This window comes from Boleophthalmus pectinirostris, unplaced genomic scaffold (genome assembly GCF_026225935.1).
Source record: "Boleophthalmus pectinirostris isolate CB_2022bp ecotype Guang Dong unplaced genomic scaffold, ASM2622593v1 HiC_scaffold_13, whole genome shotgun sequence".
Lineage (NCBI taxonomy): Eukaryota > Metazoa > Chordata > Actinopteri > Gobiiformes > Gobiidae > Boleophthalmus > Boleophthalmus pectinirostris.
Window position 1 is genome coordinate 30378670 of NW_026571036.1, and position 25280 is coordinate 30403949.

The 25280-nt window shown below is 37.6% G+C and overlaps 1 protein-coding gene across 1 annotated transcript; it reads right to left on the reverse strand.

Annotated features, from left to right (window-relative positions):
- Positions 1-435: 435 nt before the first annotated feature.
- On the reverse strand, positions 436-25280 carry LOC110168287 (E3 ubiquitin-protein ligase pellino homolog 2). Its single transcript, XM_020933720.2, has 7 exons — positions 24933-25280; positions 16000-16129; positions 11489-11590; positions 10579-10776; positions 9903-10088; positions 9521-9726; positions 436-8893 (listed from the first exon to the last, which is right to left on the reverse strand). The coding sequence occupies exons 1-7, from the start codon at positions 25010-25012 to the stop codon at positions 8509-8511; spliced, it is 1287 nt and encodes a 428-aa protein (XP_020789379.2). The 5' UTR covers positions 25013-25280; the 3' UTR covers positions 436-8508.

Here is a 25280-nt window from a genome sequence, read left to right on the forward strand (position 1 = left end):
AAGAAGGTGAACTCTCTTTGTCAAAGCCTGATCTCATCAGATCTCTGAAGCTAAAAAGAGCTGCGTTTGGTTAGAACTTGGATGGGCTATTACCTGGAATACTAGGTGCCACAGCGGGGCGCCAGTGGTTGTTGTGTCCTTAGGCAAGACACTGCACTAACATTGCCTAGAATGTGGTGTGTGTTGGTGCTGGTCGAAAGGGCTGATCGGCACAGATTGATAGCCTTGCTTCTGTCAGTCTACTACATTTGTGTTTTACAGAGCTTGAAGTGAATGAATAATGCACAAAACTTGTAAAGTGATTTTGAGCACATGTAAAATTATTATGATCTAAGATGGACTTTACTGATTCAATTGAAAATAATATGCATAAAAAGGTACATTAAAAACCTACCAACTCACAGTGTGAATTAAAAAAAAAAGTTTGAGAGAGAATTTCAACTTTCAACAGGTTTATTGACATGTGTATAGCAGATTGTCTGTGCACCGAATAATATCACAAGAATATGAGGCAAAATGATACAAAATAGTGGTATACAAAACATCGAAAGGAATCCATTTATAATATATGAGACTTGACACTGACTTTGAGATGAGAAAGTTTGGGTTAGGAATAAATGTAGAGATATTTCATTAGTGGTAAAAGCAACACAACATTATAGTAAAACCATTTTATACAACTAAATATTTAGAAAAATGAAAGTAAATCAATCTATATTTGGGCACAAGGTTGAAAAAGGAGATAAAAAAAAATAAGTAATTAAAACATTGTACAAGATGCAACAGTCCCATGTCAAAAAAGAATACCTCATGAGTTAAAATTAATAGAAAATATCAGTTATAATTTGAGTAGTTTTGATTGGTTTACTTGATTATTTAAATTGTTTAAATAAATTTTTCTGCCAGCAAGGTAAGATTTTTTTTTTGCAATCCAGACAATTTTGATGAAATTAAGATAATCTACTTAAAAGTGTAGATTCATTGTAAATGGGAATAACATAGCATTAAACTTAAAATGTGCACTGTGTAACTTTTCAGGTTCAGGGTCCACCACTTGCTTGTTTCCATGGAGATAGTACTGTTTTTGCCTTGATTAGTGATTATTGATTATTATTGATTATTCCACAATATGTAAATAAACTTACACAATGGACAGAGTTTAATGGTCAGATCTATGGAGAAACAAGCCTGCAAATGTTAAGAATTCATGTTTTTAAGGTATTTTTGAGCTATAAAACATCAAAACAAGAGAGATATATTAATTTTGTTGATATATTAATGTCCTGTTATGGAACCAGGCAAAGAAATAACATCTCCATGGAGACAAGCAAGTAGAGGACGCTCCACCTTAGAAGTTACTTAGTGCCCCTTTTGAGTGTTTGTAATTTTGAACAAGTAAAATGAGAAAACAGATACGGATTATTAATTTCAAATAATTTTAACTCATTTACATATTCATTTTTTGCAGTATCCTCCATCCACATGCCAATAGTGACAGAAACAATATGGCGGCTAATACCACAGTTTTGAACCTGCTTAAAGAGACATTTCCTCTTCAGTTGAAATGTTTTAGACCTGTGGAAATACTGAATGCATTGTTAATTTCCCATCTTTAAAACCTGAGCTATGTTTACCATTACATAACCATCATTCATGCTTCTTTCAATACTGTTTTGAGCAGTGAAGATTCAATTTAGGCTAGCAAGTGATCAAGCAGGCTATACACGGCAAAAAATATAGATCTACACACAATAAAATGACTTGAAATCTGAATATTTCGTTTGCATAATTGATACGGACAAGTTTTGGTTTTATGTTGAGAACCAGTTTTTGTCTTCCAGTCGGAATTGCAGGTCTTGAAACAATAAATTTTACGGTTTCATTACATTTTGTGGATTCAAATTCAATGTCTGAAAAAAAATATAAAAGCTACACAAATAAAAAAGCAAAAATCGTATGTTTTGTTCAATATTATGTACAATTAGCGTTTGAAATACCGTGAAATAAGTAAAAAAAAGTATGTGTAAAAATCATAATTTACTCAAACTAGTCACAACAGCTCAAATCAAAATTCTTATTCTGAATTCAAGTCATTTTTGCTTATGTAGATGTCGTTTTGTTGCAGTGTACGTTGTGTGGTGTTTTGCCTAAATGTAAAATAGGTGCGCTTGTCTTGTTAGTAAGAATACTGTGTATGCATTATAAATTTCACTCACAAAACATTTACCACGGTGCTTAAAATTCCCGCTTTACTTTTTCTTAATTGTATATCTCCTCCGAAACACACAAATTCTTCAGGAAATTAAAATACGAAACTGAATACTTGTAAAATTTTAAGCACAATTTGGCAAAGCACCGTGAAATACCCAAAGCGTTTTGTGTGTTAGTGAAGCACATGCAAATTCAGTGAGTGCGTAACTTCCATACATGAGGCTATTGATTATTATTGGACACTACAAAAACACAGGTTAAAATGACTTGAATTTATTATATTTTTTGACCAATTTAACTTTATTTTTACTAATTTAACTTTATATAAATTGTAACTGCCAGGGTAGGATGGGGATTAATTCTTAGTCTTCCAAATTATTTTATGAAACTAGCGCTTAATTTAAGAAAACTAAGTAGGTAGATTAACTCAAAATTTTTTAAGTTGTCAAAACTCAATATTCTAAATTCAAGTCATTTTAACCCATTTCAATTATTTTCTGCAGTGTTTTGTAACATCTTCGTACACGAGGCTACTGATAGTTATTGGACTGTTCAAGCACTAGATCTTCACCATAATATTCAGTTACAAAAATAGTAAATCACGATTCACTCCGAGCACCAGGGGAAGGCTAAGTCACATAGCCCGTAATATTTGGCTACATTCAATGCCAGAGCAATGTTTCTGGTAGCAGTATGTTATAGTGCCCACTGCTAATATTGGCATCGTTGAGAAATATGAGAAGCTGTAAAACTATTCTCAATGTTAAAAGGACACCCCGAAGAAGTTACATAGTACAGATTTGGATTGTGTAATAAACTAGGTATCCGTATGTTGCAGCAAATGTGGCAGAAGACCTTCCAGATGAAATACTTTTAGGGAATGGTCCATTTCATCATCAAATGAAAACCAAGATCAGAGTAATAACTAGGTTTCCTTTTACTTCATGTTCACCTGGCGCCACCTGGAGGCTGCTGTGATGCTGCAGGACAAAGAGGAGGGACATTTTTGGCTCTTCCTCTCCTCAAAGTGCCCTGACGCAGATCTGCTGACCCTCCCTGACCAGTCCTCCCGTTAAACTGACCTGAGACCTTTGACTGAAACACAAAGGTGACTGAGAAGTGCAATGTAAATGTTGCTGCAGCAAAACTTGGATTTCCCTCAGGATCAATAAAGTATCTCTCTCTCTTTAAACATTTTTGTAAATATAAACCCATGAATCCACAATTTCTGTAACAGTTTTTGGCAACTCTATGAATTAATGATTATAAACTGATTATTTTAAGAATGGGTTGATTTCTTATTATTTTTGTATATGGTGTCAAGACTCAAAAACCATAAACTATTTCATTCAGGACTTACTAAAATGAAGAATATTTTAAGGAACCAACATCATATCTTCCTCAAAATGTGTGCCCCAGAAATCTGCATAAATCACTTGAGTTCCGCTTTAGACTGCAGTAGTCCTCGTTTAGTCTCAGTTTAGTCCTGATTTAGGCCTGGTTTAGTCCTTAAATTTGGAGAACTAGAGAAATTTGTATCAGTGTCTTTTTTTTTTCCTGATTTGCCAAATCAGTTCAAAGATGCCGATATCAGCAGCAGGCAGTGAACAAGTGTCTGACACAGTGTTGGCAACTCACTCACAAACTCTCCTACTTCTACCACACAATAATATCATACAGAAAACAACAGGAAACTAAAGCAATAATCAGTTAGAAAAATAGTATTTATAACACTAAAACATCTAAAAGGACCCACCCATTTGCCCCTCAAAATAAACCCATCCCACAATAAAATCCCTAACAAAATAGTCTTTTTTGAAAACAGAAAAAGTAAGTTTCTGTTGAGGTTACACTTCGGTCAAACGATCGCAGAACACAGACCCTGTTTATTTCCGGAACCAGAAGTGTGTTCAAAGCAATCTGAACAATGAATTTATGAATGGACTTTTAACTGTGGCTCTAATGTTCTAGTAAAGATGAGACCTAAACCATCACTTCGAACATACCACTAGAGGGTAGTGTTGCATACTGTTCTTGCGTCCTTGGGCAAGGCACTTCATACACCTTGCCTGAACTACAAAAATATTAAATTTGAGTAAAATTAACTAGTTTAGTCTCTTTAATGTAACCTAGTTTGTTTGGTTTAAATACTCATGGCTTTTATTATTTAAAGTTTCTTTTACAGTACATGTTACATATAATAACATTGTAGTAATTTGTAAGGTTAAGGTTTGGGTTAGAAAGCCTGGATATATGTGATTATTGCATGTTACAATGTAGGCAGATACTTATTTCAAGTTTAAATACCACATTTAGTCAAAAAGGTTATAAAATAAGTCATTTAATTTTGTCAAAAATAAAATATTTTGAATTCATTTTTCCACAAGTGAGATGTAAAGACTGATGACGGTTAGTGAGGTCATAGATGTTATTAGCAGCCATGTTTTGGTCAGTGTGCCCCATGGCACCTGTGGCTCCAGAAGTAGTTTACAAGCACCAAGTACTATGAATGAGGAGTGACTGAGTATTGTAGAATAGTCAAAGTGTGAGTTCAAATACTACATAAACATTGGCATTGGCAAGAGGGAGTATTACTCTAAATAAACTTTTCAAGCTTTCTACCAAATATTAATGTTCCCTCAAACACAAGCCTGAAGCGGTTTTCAGAATCATTTACGCATGTTTGAGCAATCACAAAAATACCCCCTCTTTAAAATCAAAACTAAAATGTGATTATTTTTGTGGTCTCTCTTTGAGGTTTAGCGCTTTGGTAACTTCACACGTTGGTAGTGTCTGATAAAGTTAATGCGTTTTCTTGAACACACTTCTGGTTGAGCCCTTAACCCGGAAACTCTCTCCTCTGCAGCCGATCGCTTCACTCCTCAGTGTAGGTTCAGCGGGTTAGCGCAGGGTTAGCGCAGGATTAGCTTATTCACCAGAGTGCAGTTATTGCTTTGGAGTGATCTGAAGTTTTGACCCGGTTTAACACCAGTCCCTGTTCATCACTCACTAACAATGAGTTACACTAAAAATAACATTTGCATTAGTTAAAATCATGTGAATTCTGAAGAAATGATTTGAGTGATTTTGACTAGTTCATTTCACTTTTCTTGATATGTTTCTGACTTGTTTCTCAATATACATCACTCTTATTAAGTTATCAATACAGTTGCAATTCTGAATCTCTTTTAAAGATGCACAATGTAACGTTTCAGGTGAGGGGTTCACCAAAGAGTCTCCATGAAGATGCCAAAGCTTTGCCTGGAATATTCCACAATAAGGCATCTATCGACATCTATCTCCATGACGCAAGCAAGTAACGCCACAGGGCAATTTTTCCAGCAGTGAAAATGCATTTGAACAGGATAATGTAATGCCATACTGTGAAACAAACATTAGGAAAAGCAATAACATCTCCATGGAGACAAGAAGTTACATAGTGCAGCTTCAAAGAAATCTTAAACATAACACATTAAAAACTCAAGTTAAACAAATTAATCTAAACTAATCTAGTAAAAATGTCTGTAGTCAAGATTCTGAATTCAAGTAATTTTAACTCATGTAAATATTCATTTACAGTGTGCTCTACAGTGCTCCCAGTGGTGCATCAGTGCTAGTGCTACGGCATGAGTCTGCAGCTTTTAAGACACACATGGTCTTACAGTATGAGTGCTTCAGTGCCCTCTGCTAATATTGACTGTTAAAATGTATCGTAACTTAAAATGTAAACCAGGACTTTAAAAAAATCTGAGCAGTAAATCATCTTTTTAGTATCGGTTTGAAGTGAACTCTGTGTTTTAAACTGGCCTGGTAGTGACAGATGTACTAATACGACAAAAAGTACTCATCATGCGCAAATATAGATATAGATCAGATAAATATAGATTTATTTAAAATGTATTTACTGTTTTTTTTTTTATTTTTATAACAGATAACGTTGGGGTGAAGCGTGATTGCTGTATTCTTCATAGTAGTAAAGTTTAATACAAAACCCATTGGTACTGGTATCAGACTTATATTACAATACTTTCTATAGTATTACTGGGTATCAGATCAGAACATTAACAGATGAATAAAACTTTATGAGATTTTTAACTGCACTTTGGAAAGTTTCTGGTTTGGTACTATGAAAATACAGATGTCATAACTGTCAAGAAGTTTCTAGCAGCGAAACCATCTCCGTGAATTACTTAGTTCTTATTTTTTCGGGATTAGTCCTGGTTCAGTCCATGCATCGCCTCTGAAAACCTGCACATTTTAAATGCCTCTTAGGGCCAGAAAGTCTCAAAAACTACCACATAAAGTTACCACATCACTACAGCTTTCTCAGTGAAACCAATATTAGAAGAGGGCATTGCAAGTGCATAGATTAAAACAAGATGAGCCTGCATATTTTATAGCATCCCAACGGTACATGGATGGAAGCATTAAAATCTGGTCTCTCTCTCTCTCATCTATCATAAGAATATAATACTGTCCAGAACATATACAAATATATATATATATATCACCAGATTATTTAAAGACACTATAGAAAATATGTGGGTGCTTTCTTGAAAATAATTGAAGTGCGTATGTTGAACATTATAATGAGGAAATGCTTAGTAGATGTCAATTCATAAACTTCTAATGTGTGATGGTGAAATGAATGAATAGGTTAAGGCTTAAGTGTGATTACTGTAGGGCAAACACCAAATGCACTGCAAAAACAAATCTACATGAGTTAAAATGAATCTTAAATTAGTTTTGACTAATTTGGACGCTTTTGGATGCATGTTATTGCAAGTGTAATTTTACTGTAATAGCTAAATATATGGTAGAATTCAAGGGCCTGCACCTGATTTCAAATCACGAATCAGAGACATGTTTTAGTTTAAGCTAATTTAAACTTTTCATGTACAGGGCCAGGGGGTCACCAGCCCCCCTAGAATGGACCCCATAGCCTCCCAAATGATTTCTGCCCCATTTTCATAGTACATTCAACCTAGACCAAAAATATCCTAAAATGGGCTCACTACAAGGGGCTCACTACATTTAAACTTATTTAAAACAGTAAAGTAAACATGGTAGGGGTTGGGCGTACACTCCATTGTAAAAAAGGCTCTAAATTTGCATATTAAGTGAGCACCCACATTGAAGACCTTGGCACCCCCTAAGCGCCGCCCTTGGTCATGCAGTAATCATCCTTCTATGTGCGTTTTGTCACTCTTGAAAATGCACCATGACAGTGATCAAGTGTGTAAGATAGTGTCAGGCAGTTGGTTTCCCATAATTCTTAGCAACAATATGCCTGATTAGCTTCTGTATTAGTTATTACCAGAGAAAATGCTGTGTAAAAGATTAAATTTTACTATTTTTGTTTCTTATATAGCAGCTTTTAAACAGCATTTATCTTGATTATAAATAAAAAAAATCATGTTCAGGCCCTTTAAAAAGAAAATAATGCTAAAAAAGCTACTAGAACTATGCAGATAAATCAAAAGTACTCAATTTGTGATTAGCATTTTAACTCATGTAGATGTATATTTTTGCAGTGTGAAAAGTGCAGACTCACTCAGATTCATGATTTGGTATCATGTAAAATACAGTACTACTGGATGTATTGAATATTATAAGCAGTGAGTGATGAACAGGAGAAGGACTGTAAAAGACCCAAGCTACTTTCAAGACAATAGTCAGACCATAAAACACATGTACATTAGATTATATGATTAAAGTTCCCATATTGCGCTGTACTTTGGTATTCAAGTTTTCTCCTTTTTCTGTCCATATGCTGTACTACATAACATAAGAGCCTATTGTACATAATAGTAGTTGTAGTCTATATTTTAATTCTATGCAAGTGAAATTAAAAGTATCTATTAATTATATTTACATTAGATTTAAAACTATAATCTGTAATTAGACTGGTTGACCTGCCCCTGTTGTATTCTCACATCTCACCACTAGATGCTATTTAAGTTACTTCTGCCTGACAGTGTGCCAGCTTTGTCCTGACAGAAGAAGACCAGAGAGCACAGGTGAGTCTGAACGGGTGAAAAGAACTCACAGATGGTAGCTTTAAGTCTATTTTTTATATTCATTTATCTTGATTTTTGATTGTAATAACCTGTTCTCCTGTTGTTCTTGAACTTTGAGTTGCAACACTAGAATTTCCCCATTTTGGTATAACTAAAGATGCTCTCATCTTATTAGGCAGCAGCTTTAATATGGGAACTTGTCTCACGTGTAACATTATCCTCGTGTTGACTGTAGCTTGGGCGTGCGTAGCTGTGAAAGTGGTTTTGCTCCGTGGCTTCAGTCGATGGGTCCCTGGAAGATGAGTCTGGTCCACCCCGGGGTGCTGAGCGCGCAGGAGCAGAAGGGGCAGATGGGTCTGAAGGCGTGAGTCCCGTGTGGGAGAGGAGTATCTGCCCAGTAGCGCGTCGTCTTCTCCGAGCACACGTGACCACAGGGGACGAAGGCGTGAGTGGGAGCCCCGGCGTCCACGTACACGGCCGGTTCACAGCCCAGCCACAGCGGGACGTAGGGACCCACACTGCGGCACAGGGGGCACTCTCTACGTGCTGTGGAGCCGTCGCTCTCCCTCGGGTCATCCTCGCCCTCTGACCTCTGACCCCAATCATGGCGCCCGTGGACGTGACCACATGTGAGGTACACCCAGGGCTGTCGCTCCTCCAGGCTGTGGCAGGTGTAAATGAAAGAGATGTTGACATGCTTTATGTAGATTTACAGACTTCACTGAGACGAGTTTATCAAGGAAATAACATTGTTAGACTAAATGACATCTAGTCCCAGATAGATAGAAAACTGGGGTTGCAAGATTTTGGAAAAAACCTAATTGCAATTTAAAATTTTTGCGCAAATACTGTGAGCAATTATATTTGAGTTTTATGTTTAAATGTAGTATTCTGTTCAGTGTGCACATTGTAAAGAACTTCAGGAGCATTAACATTTAAGAGAACACTGAATGAACTGATAAAATAATAATAATTTCAGAACATGTTTGGAGAGGTCTAAAATGAAAGTATTAGAGATTACTACAGGATTTTTCTATAAAGGTATTTTGTTCTTTGCAGAAGACATTCTATTACCTAAATAACTGCAGCTTTTGTGACTGTGTGACATTTATGCCAATTTGATTTTGATTGGATATGCTGTGCTGTGCTAGAATAAACCACAAAGGTCACTTTCTTCTGCATTTTTTGTGATTTGGGCTTCTCATATGAATTACCAGTAAGAGCCTTAAAGGTTACACATTCATATTCATATTTCTGTCTGTACACTGGTCCGGTTGAACTGTTCTCACCTGTGGCTGCGTGGGAGGCTGGGGAAGGCCAGTGTGCTGAGCCCCACAGGACACTGGGGTCTGGAGGCGTTCAACTCCTGCCTCAGAGCCTCCAGGTGTCTGAGGGTCGGAGCCCTGAGCAGCCCCTCCCCCGTCCTCCACAGAAGAGTCGCCCCACACAGATCCACCAGGGAACCATCTCGCAATGCACTGCTCTCACCCTCCGCCTGCGGGAGAAGACAAGAAGATATAATGTGGCTGGACATGAATAAAGCCATGACCCTGGTCCACGCCCACAGCTGGGCCTTCATTCTGCTATTATTATATATAGTTTCTGGCAACATTTCTCTGTAACATAGTATAAAAATAAATAGGATACATGAGTCCTGCTTTGAGTCCTCACCAGTTTTCCTCGGCTGGGTCCGGACCGTGTCTCTCTCAGAGCGTACACGTCTCCACACACTGAGATCTCCCTCCACAGCCCCTGCTTCGGATCATCAGGAAACCCCTCGGGATGCATCACCAGGACACCATTTGTAGTCAGACCGTCCATGTGACCATCTGGGTTTTTCCATTTAGTTGCTTTTTCCTGCAATAAATCAAACATAAGACATTTTTCTTTTGAAAGAATACGAAACTAAATTCTTGCAAATTTTTGCTCCAGAGAATGAACTACATTTCCGTAGTGAATATTAAATTGAAAATAGAAATAGAAATAATTGTGACTAATTGACTATTGTGTGACAAGAGTGTATTTGATAATCATAATACATATATTTTTTTGGTAAATAATACACTTTATTTGTGAATACTCACAATCTACAAGGTTTCAGTCACCAGATTTTCAAAGTTTGACTAAAACTTTCATTGTATACTCCTCTATTCATAGAAACCAAATTGAAATAACAGTTTTAATTGTCAAATTTGTCAGTTGTTGTGGTAATATATATCCTTGTCTCTTTCTAGGATTTATTATGTATAGCCCTAGTGTACAGATTTGTTCAGAAATGTATGGGACACGTGAAAAAAGACAAAAAAAAAAAGTGCCATCAAAACAAACAATAACCCCTCCTCCTTACCCCTAAGAAGATGTTTTTGGAGGAGTCAAACCCGGCGGCGTAGATACGAGCGGTATAGGGTGGGTTTCGTTCACAAACGACTCTGCAGGCGAAGCGTGAGATAGTGCTGGGTGCGATCGAAGGGTCCTCACTCTCTTTCCCTCCTCCTGAAGTGTCCGTCACAACAAAATCAATGGGGCTTTCTGTCGACCGGCCGATCTATGAAGGAAGACAAGAAATGCTTTTTAATATCATCAAATAGTCCATCTTAAAATTATATGCAGTATTTATGTTATAATTTGTTGTTTGGTGTCTAGTGCAGCCTCTGCAGCTCAGTGAGGGAATTCTGGAAGTTCTGAGCGTTTAAGTGAGGCATGGACTGTCCATATACTGAGAATGAGAATGTGTATGTGTCTTCTATATGCAGGTTTAGGCACTGGCAACCCAAGTTCACTTCTGATCTTAGTATCTTTAAAAAAACAAACAAAAAAAACCTGTTAGGGCACAGGCTACATAAAGCTCCTTTAAGTTTGAAGTCTGTCGAAAAGCCCAATACTTTCTGGAGCTCATATAAGGTGAAACATCCAGCTAAGTCAGGTTTTTATACAATAGTTGAAAATTGATATATTGCAGCAGGGGATGTGATGCTAACTGTTTTTGGGCTGTATTTGTCAATGAGTGCAGTTTGTCACTATGGTAACTGCTGAACATTGCTCTACAGATATCAGTACTTCAATACAATCAATACTTCTTTCATTTGACTTCACACAACTAAAATAGCTTGCAGTCTTTAAATAGCATTACTTAAGTGAATATTTTGGGTGTGGCTGACTGAATAAACCATGTTTTAATAGCTGTTAAAATGAATACAATCTATAGGGTATATACTACTGAAGTCTCTAACTCTCTAACTTTATTTGTAATATTTAACCTGGAACATGTCTGTGTTGTTGTCATGGCAATACTCCACCACCACAGTCTGGTTTCTGGAGAGTGTGAAGGAGATACTGTGCTGCCCCCTGCTGTGCACCGCCTGAAACGACAAGAAACAATGAAAGATGTAATAACAGAAAATGATCATTGTTGAGATTCATTTCTCAAGTATGCTATTTTTAAGAGTCAGTGTCTGAGTATGTGAGTATTCTTTTGGACTGAGACCTACGGAAAACCAATAAATAAGATATTGCGTTGCATAAAATATTGCGTTGTGAATTCCTATATCGTATCAGTTTTTGTTTAATCCCTTTAGACTAGTCCTCTACAAAATTAAATTCAAAGTATTAAACCTACCTGACCTAGTTTTTCATGGACTTCAGTACATATGTGTAAATACAGTACATTAACTCTACTCTCACCCGGACCAGGCTTAAAGGTTCCATATCATGTAAAATTGACTCTTGTGAGCTTTTAGCCATGTTAAAATGTTGTTACCTCCCCAAAAACATACCTGGAGTTGAGTCATTTTCATGCACAGGGGTTTGAGTAATCCTGCATTACTAGTCAAAAAGCTCAAAATGCTCTGCTCCACCTTGTGATGTCATGTAGTGGTGTTTAAGTTAACAGCCACCTTTTACCATTTGCTTTGTAGAGATCAGCAGTTACAGGTTAAATTATCCAAATGATTCCATTGAAGGTGTATGGAGTTTAAAACACAGTGGAGCACTACCTGTATTACATGACATCACAAGGTGGAACTCGAGTGTTTTCTGTTTGAGAACTGAGCCTAAATATGCAGGGTTTGTCAGTAAAACGTGTGTGAATGAAGCAAAACACAGCTCCGGTATGTCTGTGATAAGGAAACAACATTATAACATACTGTAGATAAGAAAATATTGTAACATGGGCCCTTTAATAAATAAAGTGTAAGTGTAGTCTGAACACACAAAACAAAACACTACTTTGGACCTCAGCTGACCCCATCTGCAATAAATTAACTCTGTCCACAAACTTCTTTAAAACCCTCTGAAACTTCTGCCATGACATTTGGCAATACAACTAAATGGAATCGAAATGTTCCTCTCCATACCACCCTCTCAGAATAAACCATTGTTCACTGTCCCATGTCTGACAATAAAAACTCTATTCACGTCTGAAACAATAGCTCATAGAAATTCAACAATAGAAACCAAGACATTTCAGTGCATCAGCTTTAGTCACTCTTCCTTTGGAGCGATGAAAAGCAGGAAGACAAAGCAGGAAGTGAGCGGGCAAACATCCTCTTAGCAACAGTTACACACGCAAAAAGCTCAACTATTTAGAAAACTATTTGCAGGACAGTTTTCTCACAACTACTGTAAGACTTATTTTAAAATTCACAGACTCAGTTTAAAGGCCACATGTTATGCCATTTTCTGATCTATGTTATAGTGTGCTTTCCTCACATCTCACAAACATAAATGGAGTTGTGATTTGTTTCATCCATACATGTTTAGCACACAGACTGTGCATATTTACACTGTTCTCAAACAGAAAGCACTCTGTTCCACCTTGTCATGTCATGTGGCAATACAGGAAGTGCTCCATTGTGTTTTAAACTCCACAAACCTTATCTAACTCGTTTGGGTAATTTAAGACCTAGAATTGCCAATCTCTACTAAACAAAAGGTAAAAGATAACTGTTAACTTGAAAACTATGATTACATGACATTACAAGGTGGAAAAGAGCATTTTGAGCTTTGGAGACTAATAAAGCATTACTCAAACTTGTGTGAATGAAACAAAACACAACTTCAGGTATGTGTTTGAGGAGGTTAGAACCTTATAACACTGCTTAAAACTCACAGGAGTCAATTTTGCATAACATAAGACCTTAAACAATGATCAGTCATGCATTTCAAAACAAGTTTTTACTGATCTAAACTACAGGGTTAACAGTGTTTATGGAGAATCATACAGGATAGTCTTTTGTTTGCGGAAGAAATTATGGTACTACAAAAATAGCTTCCTTTGCAATTTGCTAATTGCGCCCATTCAAATTGACTGTTTTTTCAATTTCGATTTTTGATCCCTCTTATAATGTTGTTTCCACATGAAAAAACCCTTAATTGTGTTTTGTTTCATTCACACATGTTTAACAATGTGTTCTTCTTTCAAACAGACTTGTGTTGTGGTAATATGGGAGGTGCGCCACTGTAGAGCCCGACCGATATGGATTTTGTTGTGGCTGATATGAAACCGATATAATGGGAGTAGGAGCTGCCGATAGCCGATATAATCACCGATATATTTAGTGATGTAAAAATTCACTGTAAATCTTGAATTGATTAAAAAACTTAGGTTTGGCTCTAGTGGATTCTAAATTGGGTTTATTTAGGCAACATTTATTGTTATTTTGACTCTTTACATCATATTTACATACAGTAGATTGGCCTAATGGCATTTTTGCATCACATTCTAGCTACTAGTGATGGGGATTCCAGTTTTTTTTTTTTTTTTTTGGGGAGAACCGGCTCTTTTGGCTCGGCTCACTAAAGCAGCTGGCTCTTTCGGCTCCCAAGCGACTCTTGAGATTGTTTTGTTGCAAGCAGGACTAAACCAGAACTGAACCAGGACTGAGTGTCGGGACTCGGTTTCTATCTCTCTCCTGCACTCGAGCCCAAGATTAGTCCTGGTTTATTCATTTTATGCTGAACTGCAGCCAAATATGCACTTTTTTTTTTAATCCTATGCACACGCAGATTTCTGAAAGTTTCGTTTTCAGCCGCTGCTGCTGTCAAACTACGGGTCTACATGCGGCATGAAGAGAAAAAGTGAGAAAAAGAGAAAACACGGCTCCCAATAAGAAGCAGGCTCCCTATGGAGTAAGAAAGCTGTCAAAAATATTCGTGCGCATAAAATAGAAATCCGTGCGTATTTGGGAAATCGGTGCATATTTGGCTGTAGTTGCGCATAAAATAAATATTTGTAAACTCTCAAATGAGTCCAGTCGTACATAAAATATATTGTGTGTATTTTATCCATCAGAATACGAATTGAAAAATTACGACGTCATGAATTACAATCACGAAATGAAAATTTACGATTACGCCTTTCATCAGTACGAATACGAATTCACAGACGGAACTTTACTGTCAAAAATACGTCATCACTTCACAGACATTATTCATCGAGCAGAAGAAACATCGATCAAGATCAAGACTGCGCAGCTCAAGTTTGTAGCAGAGGGTAAAAACAGAGTAATAGCACAAGAAGCTACAACAGCGACCAACAAGTGGGTTAATTCAAAATCTATTGTAAAAATGTCTTGAATTCGGGAACCGAACGCTGCTGTATAATATTGTGTAGAAACACCTCCTTTGAACGGGAAATTGCACCTATATGTTAGATAACATAGTGGAGCCAGTTGGCTAACATCCGACGTAACGTTATCCCAGGGCTAATTAGCAAATATCAGGTTCTCTGTAGGTTTAGATTAAAACATTCACGACTACAGCCACAGCGAGCATCAGCCAGTCTTCATCTCAGCTGCATTTCAGACAATGGGTTTTTCATGAGTTATAATGGGTTATAATGAGCAAATCCATCCACGTCACGGTGACGTTAAACTTACCGGTAAATACTGTAAACATACCAAGGTGTTGCCTGTAAACACGAACATTAATTGATGCTGGAAGCTGCATTAAACTGTAATGTGTAACATTTCATTAGCTGTGACGTCTGTAACCAGGACAGTTTGGCAGTTTGGTGTAAACTGGGACATTTCAGCGTCCCGAGGAACTTTTGGTGGCATTTCATGCGAGATAAATACTGATGCGGAGCCACATATTAGGACATTTATCTGTCTGTAAATTGGATTAAATGAACATAATGTAGAGAGTCTAAGCTTTATAACGAGGTATAACATGCCCACGTGACATATCGGCCCATATCAGCAAGCATATCGGCCGATAGCCGATATGTCTCCAGGTGCCCATATTGGCCGATAATATCGGCCAGCCGATATATCGGTCGGGCTCTACTCCACTGTGTTTTTAAACACACCTTCACTTGGATAATTGTGAAACACACTTATCAGCAATTAAGAAAATAAAAGTACAGGGGGGCAAGCGTATATCACTGGTGGGGAAAATGAGAATTGATTGCGATTTATGTTTCAATAATTTTCAACAAAAAAAGCCTGAAATATGAACTGACAACCTAATACAATCACATGCATCTCAAAACATCTTTGTACAGATCTAAACTACAGAGTTAGGTAGCTGTTAACTACCACTTTATGACACCACAAGGTGAAACAGAGCACTTTGATAATAAATAGTTCCTCAAACGTGTGAATGAAAAACATGTCCAGGTATGTTTTTGATGACGTAACAGCATTATAACGTGGTTTAAAGCTCACAAGAGTCAATTTCACATAATGTAGGACCTTTATGTTGAATCTTTAAATTGAGTCTTTATTAAATCTTTCAGTCGTATTATAAACAGTGAGATGCTGATCAGTACCTTGGTGTCCTGTGGCGTGTTGAGGATGTGAACTGTACTGGGTTTGACTCCGTTGGCCTTGGCTCTGCGGTAAAGAGCGAAGCGACTCTTTCTGCGCCCTCTGTCCCCACACGGCAGGGAGCCATTGTACCTGCACAAAACATAAGAGATTTAACTCATTTAAATGTTATAAGTCATGTTTACACCAGTGACAAAGCTGTTTATAGCATTTCTATAATCCATTCTACATTCATCCATTCTTTATTTAGTGGCGAGAATATTTAAGTAACAATCAGAATCACAGATCAACCAATATGGGTATTTTTCATGACAGATGCTGATACTGACAGTTTAGAATCCGAAGAAAACATTGGCTGATATGATCTGCAGATATTTTTGAGCCGATATAGCATAGATTTTGATCATTTTCCCCAAAAATATATGATTTGAAATTAATACTGACATAAATACTGTCAGTACTTTTTCAGTGTTCTGCAAAATCAAACAAAAAAATAAAGGAAAAACAATCACCACCATCATCATTCATCTCAATAGAATATTTTTTTTTAGATATCCACAAACCTGTTTTTACTACTACCTCATAATGCACCAGTGTAATCGCAGTTTGTGAATGCCATCACTGCAGTAAAGTGTTCAGACAAAGCTTAATGCAGCAGTTGGTTAACCCAAGCCAGCACAGGAGACTTAAAGGTGCACTGTGTAACTTGTCTGCTGGAGGGTCCATCACCTCCTTGTCTCTATGGAGATGTGCCTAGAAAGTTCCACAGTATGGCCATACACTTAGGAATCTCTCTGGAGTCTTGCAAGCCAAATTACAGGTTAGATTTGTGGAGAAGCAACCCCACTAACAGTGAGAATGGACATTTTTAAAGATATTTTGACCACCTGTACTTGAATAAATGACAGGTTAGTTAAATGCCATACTGTAAAACATCTCATAATACATATATATCATGGAAACAAACAGTATCAAAATCACAATCATTCAGCGTATTATTTGCCTAGAGATAAGTGCAGCATAATGAAGAGAATGAACTGATGAAATGAAAGTCGGTGATACGGCTGAATAATTTGGTAAAAATATCTAATTATGATTTTGTTGTCAAGCACTGTGATTGTAATTTGCAATTTATGTTGGAATAGAATAATAGAATTCTGTCCTAACTTTACAATTTAAAGGTGAAATGTGCAACTTTTTTGATAGAGGGTCTGCCATCCGCTTGTCTCATGGACATGTTATTGCTGTACCTTGGACGTTTCAGAGTATACCATTAAACAAATATATCTTGTATCTGTTCAATTACAGGTGCTCTTATTTTTCAAAAACAGTTAAAACATGCATTATTACTGTGAACGGGCCCATTTCTCCACAGATCTGACCTGTAACTTGGCCTTGTGATGTGGCCTGCTTGTCTCCATGCAGATACGGTAGATAAGTTAAAAACAAAAAACATGAACACACATGGAATCAAACAGATAGTGGACCCTCTACCAGAAAAAGTTACACAGTGCACCTTTAAACGCATCCCGGAGAATTGACAAAAAAAAATAAAAATGAAATATGAACTGGCAAACTAATATAAGACTCATTTCAGAACATGTTTGTACATATCTAAACTACAGTGTTAGTGGGTTTTATGCAGAACAAGACTTTGAAGCTACAGCTATTGTTTTAGACTTGTTGAAACCTCTTCATTCCTTGGTACACCACTAGAAGATATTGTAGACTTTCTGTGGCAATCTCAACTAAACAAAGGGTAAAACAAAACAAAACATTTTAAAGGCAAACACTTACAGTTATTCTGGTGTATTGTTGAGTAAAGCAGTTCAATTGAGGCTAAAAATTTTACTTGATGGCATCACAAGGAGGAAGAGTGTATTTTGAGCTTTGGAGATGTAGACAGACTAATAATAAAGGATTACTCAAACATGTGAATAAAACAAAACACAACTCCAGGTATGTTTTTGAGAAGGTAACTGATATCATGAGTTTCTGGTTGCTGTATAAGAAAAGAGGTGAGGACCACAAAAGCGTTTTCAGAAGGTTTAATACAAACACACACACAGAGCTCTGGCTCTACTGCCTACATGCAACGACAGAGAAACTGAGTCTCAGGAACGGACAGTTTTTTACACTTGTGGTGGACGACAGGTGTGAGGCTCATGTCAAACAGAATGATCAATACATGGTCAAGCAACAACTGTAGTCGTAAAGGTGTACCATGACAAGTTAACTTTAGCAACAACAAATGGTCTATTGGGGTCCATAAACATTCCTTAATGTAATTTTAAGAAATAACAGACCTTTTCTCCTATTCCTTACATGAAGCTTGATTGTCCTTAACATTGTCCTAACATAAAAAAATGCCATCAGTAACAACATTATAACAAGTCTGAAAGCTCATAAGAGTCCATTTTGTGTAGAATTAGAGCCTTTAAGTTAAAGCTGATGATCTTGTATTGCCAAAAAACCCCAACCATTTCCCAGTAAGCAAAGAAAACACATGATAAATACCGATCCCCCAAAAAACATTGTTCCAGGTTTTCATATATTGAACGATAAGTCGATATAATACTTATTGTAAAAGGCCTACTCGATTACACAATTTTGGTAACTGATTAGTTCCATAATCATAATTGAAATTGGATTAATTGCATTGTCTTAATATATTAAAAGGTGTCCTGGATGTCATGTGGCAGTTCTTCATGTATTAAATCTTTGTGGACTGGCTGGCAGCTTTTAAACATGTAAACACGGACTACAGACAGGAAATATAATTCAAAATAATGGCAGACATCCTCTTCACTTCCCAAACTGAGTGCACATACACTTCAGAAATTTATGGACGCTAACAGCTCACCAGATGGATATTAGACGGTATATAATGTAATAAGTGGACCCTGACCCTGGAGCGGTGAGTGGGACAGTGGAGTTTCCCGTTTGAATCCGAACAGCTGGGGTCTGTCTCTCTCACTGTGTCACTGGATCAAACGCTCTGGATCAGACTCAAAACCACAGCGTGCATATTATAAGAGAAAAAAAAGCATCTGACATTAGCAAATCATAAAATACTGTATCAGCTCGCCAGTGCGGAATTAAAGGGTTTATATTGTTAGTTTCTGAGCTATGTTACAATGTTTCCTCATCACAAATCTAGCTGGAGTTGTGTTTTGTTTCATGCACACATGTTTATTGCACAAAGCCAAGATATTTAGTCTGAGATCTTCAGGCAAACAGGAAACACTTTATGAAGTCATGTGGTAATACAAAAAGTGCTCCACTCTGTTTTTAAACATACTAGAATCTGTTTGTGAGGATGTAACAACATTCTAACATGGCTTAAAGCTATCAAGAGTCAATTTTCCTTTGAGGACCTTTAAACTATAAATAAATAATGGACAAACTTTGAAGTTACAGCTATTGATTTAGCCTCATTGAAACTGCTTCACTCATCAGTGCACCAGCAGATATCGGAGACTTTCTATTAACAATCCCAACTGTACAAAAGGTAAGACAGAAATATTCAAAAACAAAAGCAACAATTCAAGGTTATTCTAGTGTGTTATACAGTAAAACAGTTCAGCTGAGGTTAAAAAATAGCTGTTAACCTTGAAACTACCAATAAATAACATCATAAGGTGAAACATTTTGAGCTTTTGGGGATGATAATTATCAAGGATTACTCAAACGTGTGTGACTGAAAGAAAAAACAACAACTGCAGGTATGTTTTTAAGCAGGTAACAATATTATAAACATGGCTAAAAGCTCACGAGTCAGTTCTGTGTAATATAGGACTTTAAACTTTAAACATTACTCATACAATATTAATACCCGTTTTGAACTGGCAAACTTCTCCATCTATTTGTATTTCAAGACTTTTTTGGAATCATTTTTGAATTGCTTAACAGATCATATTTTAGTTCCATTTGGAGTGTAGACTGGTGTCACTGGAGTTTTTTTCTCCACATTTTGTCTGTTTGTTGAATGAGAGGCAGAGATGAGTCAGCTCTGTGCTCTGTGAGGTCTGACAGCTTTAAACAGCTCAGACTGACCACAGGACAACTGGGGCCAGGGAAAGAGACAGAGGACAGACAGAGGGAGAGAAGGGAGAAGGGAGAGGGGGAGAGAGCGAAAGACGGACAGATAAGGAGACAGGCAGAGGGAGAGAGGGGGGCTGAGGGGAGAGAGCGAAAGAGGGACAGAGAAGGAGACAGGCAGAGGAGACAGAGAGCAAGTGAGAAAGTCAGAGAGAGTGAAAAGAAGAGATGCAAAGATGGAGAGGGAGAGACAGAGAGGAGAGAAAGAGGGATGGATGCAGAGAGGAGAGATGGAGAGAGCAGGGAGGGGGAAAGAGAGAGAAAGGGTTAGGGCTTTAAAACAATCAGTGTGAAACTTTACTATTTAGGGAAGTGCCAAAGAGAGAGAGAGAGAGAGCCTCACACCTTGGAGAGATAATTTTGTCATACTGTCATGTGATTCTCATTGCATATCAAATCTGAGGAAGCTTTTCCAAAATCGTGCAGCCGTAGTATATACACAAGTCAGAAGCTCCTGCGTTCCCTCCCTGAGCTGTAGAGGCTACACTAGCACTGATTCATGATTGGCTGCAGGTTCTGGGGTTTAGGTAGTGACCATTCAGATCAGAAAGATTCTTTTAAGGTTTAAACCAACTGAATTTCAGCTTTAAAACTGGCAACACAAATGAGAGACTCATGTGAGGCGCATTCTGCTTTCTGATTGGATAAACAACACTTTACATAAACATAAACAGCTTGGCCATCGCGTCTGTCCAGTTCATTTGTAATTAAGAATAAATCTAAATTACAAATGTCATCAAAAGCTGCATTTGATTTGAACTTGTCTAGCTCGTATCTAGGGACACAAATAGGTCAAGTTTCTGAAAATTGAAATACAAATTCCTCCTCCCTCTACATCTCTCTGGGTTGAATGAATAATAAATGCATTATAATGAGTTGGACCCATGGGAGGGGCAGCGTCGGCCGGACAAACCAGGACAAATGGGGCCAAAGTGAGACAGGCGTGAGTTCATATCTGCCCCACAAAAAAAACACCATGAAATATTTAACCCTCTGCTCCTTCACCCTGAGTTTAGCGGTGGGCACTACATCAAGGCCATTTACAGAGGGCAAAGTGAAATAAAGGGGTTGAATAAAGACAGTGGATCTCTCCTTTGGTTTAGTTTGTGGTTAGTCGTGGTTTTGTCTTTAGTTTAGATCTGGTTAAGCCTTAATTAAAAGGGTCCATGTTACTGTATTTTCTGATGTGGTAATACAGGAAGTGCTCCAGTGTGTTTTTACAGGTCAATCTCTGCTGAACTAAAAGTAAAAGGCAGCCGATAATTTGAAAACTATTGCTTCACAAAGTGGAGCATTTTGAGCTTTGGAGATGTAGACAGACTAATGAACCAGGATTACTCAAACATGTGTGAATGAAACAAAACTCACATAATATGAGCCCTTTAAGACATTGATTAGATCTGTTACAGTCCTGGTTTAGATCCTGTGGTACTCAGACACTCAAAAAGCCAAAACTGCAGACCAATTATTAAGAGAATTGTTGATAAAGGATTATAAAATATTAATGGCAAGAAGCAGCAGTTTAGACAATTACTGCTGACATTGGGGGAGCATTGTAGAGACTTGATTTAGAGCTGGCTCAGTTCTTGTTTTAGCCATATTTAGGTCTGGTTAAGTACTGGTTAAGTGCTGGTTTATTCCCAGTTTTGTTCCTATTTGTGTCTAGTGTAAATCATAGTGGTATTATATAAAAATTCAAGGATTCACTGTAAGTAATGGATGATTCGTGAAGCTGATTCGTGATAAGTTCTTGTTTAGATCTGTTTTAACAATACTTAGTCCTGGTTATGTCATTTTTGTGTCTCATTTAGCCCTGGTTGAGTTCAGACCAATTTTAGCCACACTTAGTTCTGGTTTAGTCTCAGTTTAGTGTTACTTGAGTCTAGTTTATGTCCTAGTTGAAGATGGTGTAAAAGTTTTTAATTTTAGTTGTATGTCAGGAACAGAAAGCTGATTCAGTCCTGGTTCAGTTCTTGTTCTGACCTGTTTTTAGTCCTAGTTTAGGCCCATTCTAGTCCTATTTGAGTCATATTGCATTTGATTAGCTGTGCATGTTAGAAATTGCTGGGAGCATTGTAGAGATCTGATTTAGTCCAGGTCCTGGTCTAGTCCATGAATCACAGGTAGGTTTAGTCCTGGTCCAGTCCTGGTCTATAGTCCTAGTTTACACCTTGGTCTAGTAGTCCCTGGTCTAGTCCTGGGTCTAGCCCAGGGTCTAGTCCCGGTCTAGTCCTATTTGAGTCCCGGTTTAGATTGTGTTGGCACTTTGGTGTGAAAGCGTTAGAATTAGCTGCATATAGGTTTCTCAGATGATGTCAACAGCAGTGGACAGATCACATGCTCTGAAGCTGTGAGACACAAAACCTCACTGTGAATGTGATGAATCTACATCTGCAGAAGCACAGCACGTTCTGATGGAAAGACATGAAGTACTAACTGAATGATGCTGGTTTTGTATTAGGGAGATGTAGGGTTGTGATCTCATTCCAGTGTAGTAGGATTGTCAAAAGCCAGCTACTAATAGATACCAAAACTAGTACCAAAACTAGATGCATTTGAACAACTATTGAGGCTAAAACCAGCACATTCACAGGATAGAAATTGAACCTTCCCTAAAAAAAGAATGATCTTCAGCTGTATCAGAACAAGTATAAGAGCACATAGACTAGTATACACCCATGGACCACTCTGGAAACTTCGAGTCTATTCATTAGCCCCAAATAAAAATTTTAGTATTATGACAACATATTTGTGACAACACTATTCCTGTGACAATATTATATATATATATATATATATATATATATTTTTTTTTTTTTTTTTTTTGCACAAATTGCCATATTAGTATAAAAAATATCTTGAATTCCGCTCTATGCTTAAACTGTTTCCCCACCTACTCATTCTATTGGTCAACCAGCAATGTGCTATTTTTAATATTGATTATTTATGCACTGCAATCCAACTCAGCACAAAATAATTAAGTAGGTCAGTTTTATCCTATACTGTTTCTATATCCATCTTTACCCATATAGTCTATACTAGTTTTTTAGTATTGATTAAGATCAAAATTTTCTGACAACCTTAAAATCCTCAGTGGCCAGTAATTCCTCTTTCTCTTGTGAAATCAGGTTAGATCGGAGATAAAAAGTTCAGTCTGTCACTGGTTTAATCCTGCTTAAAAAGACGAGTCTGTCCCTGGCCCTCTTCATCAGTATTCCTCTCTCCTCTCTGGGCAAAGGGACGAGCAGGGCCAGCGGGTCAGTTATCTTTGGCTCTCACAGGAAGCTCTGAGCCCCCATAACTCTGACTATGCATGGGAGCTGTAGTGTCGTTCGCTATATCAAAATTATATTCCAATATCACATCATGGACGTTCAGATCAAGGTGGGAGACATATCAAAGAGTTGTTGTTTCAGAGATGCAACATTACCATATTGTCTGTGTTCCAAAAATTTCATTTCTGTGCTTTACAGGCCTTTACAGGCCTGTTCTAGACCCTCATTGGAGCCTGAGCAGGGACTCTCACACTTCCTTTTCTACACACACTTCCTCCAGCTCTTCCGGAGTTCCCAGGCCAGCTGAGAGACACAGTCCTGGGTCTTCCCTAGGGCCTCCTCCAAGAGACATCCGGAACAAATGCCCGAGCCTCCACTCAATATGGAAGAGCAGCGACTCTAGTCTGAGCTTCTCCAGTAGCTGGTGGACCCCAGTATCTCACGTGTAGAAGGCGGAAGGATGAGTCCTGGATAGGCCTGTCACACTAACCACTTTTGAAGTGTGAAATATTGCTTAAGATACTAAACAATTAATACTGAGACTATTTTATGACACTGACACAGCAGCTTTAACCCACAAAAACCATTCTAAAATCCACACTATTATTAGAATAATAATAATGAGCTGCAATAGACCATAAGCAGAATGAAACACTTTAATGCATAGTTTGCATTTGTAATAAGATACAGAACAATTAATCCAATCTTTTACGGCTTAAATCTCGTCATATAGCCAAAATATAACCTACAATGCCCCAATATCGCAAAGAAAAAGTACACATGATGAATACTGACCACCCAAAAATATTGTTCCATCTTTCACATATTAAACAACAAGTCCATAAAATAATTGCAGTGGCAGGCCTATCTGTCTATAATATTCACTGTTAATGTTCTAATCAATGCCTCCTGACCTCCTTCATGTGTTGGCATTTCAGCTCCCCTGGACCTAAGCATAGAGTGGCGCCCAAGGGTGCTACTGCTGTGAGCTGGTGGTGACTGTCATCCGCACATCCTGCACCCTTCACTGCTACTACTACTACTACTATTGCTTGGCCCTTTTCCAATTACATCACACTGAAATGGGAGCAATAAGAAACCACAGTCTTACACATGTGCGAACTGGGCTAATTTTCAGACAGTGATATCATTTCTACCGCTACTTTTATACCCAGCATAGTATGACATCATTGGGTTGCATTGCTACAACCATTGATGAAAAGCGCCTACATCCGTACTAGCTCTGCATTTACACAGATTTGGACACGTTTTGCCATCAAACGTCACGTAAATTGGGTTAAAGATACAGTTTGGATGCGAGATATTTGATAAGTTTGAAGGGAAATTACATATGAGGGTTGTAGTACGGGGTAAGCAAGGATAAAGCGCTTACTACAATGAAATTACTATTGGCAAAACATCAAGAAATCGGCTAAAGAAGCATTTACGCATTTTGTTTTTACGCACAATTCGTGACCAAACGGGGGCGGTTTGCTTTAAAACCGCTAATATGTTCCCACAGAAATGCTTTGTAGTGATTTAATTGGTGTAAGACTTACCCAAGAATGACCAGTTCGCCATATTTCACCGGATCTTTCACGGATACATCATCGTCTGTTTCTTTTTTCGGTGAATTCATCAGACTTGCTCCACGAAAATATAAAAAAAAATAAAAAATCTAAAGCAGTGGCTATAGTAGTAGATAAAACAATGCTAACTGCTGGAAGTGATGTGAGGTTGGTGCTGTTAAAGTTTGCAGCTAGTTGCGTAAAGTTGTCCCATGCGTTGCTTTCGTATATTGGTTAATTTTGCATCGTGATTAAGCATCTTTTCGAGGCTTAAACGTCTATGTGCAAGCGGACTTTCTATCGCGACATATCTGTTCAGTAGCATCGCGTACAACAACG

Coding starts and splice junctions, on each gene's coding strand:
- LOC110168287 (XM_020933720.2), bottom strand. CDS start 25,012: ATGAATTCACCGAAAAAAGAAACAGACGATGATGTATCCGTGAAAGAT. Junction 9,727..9,902: donor GACCCAGCCGAGGAAAACTG/GTGAGGACTCAA, acceptor CTTCTCCCGCAG/GCGGAGGGTGAGAGCAGTGC. Junction 8,894..9,520: donor AGCCTCCCACGCAGCCACAG/GTGAGAACAGTT, acceptor CACCTGCCACAG/CCTGGAGGAGCGACAGCCCT.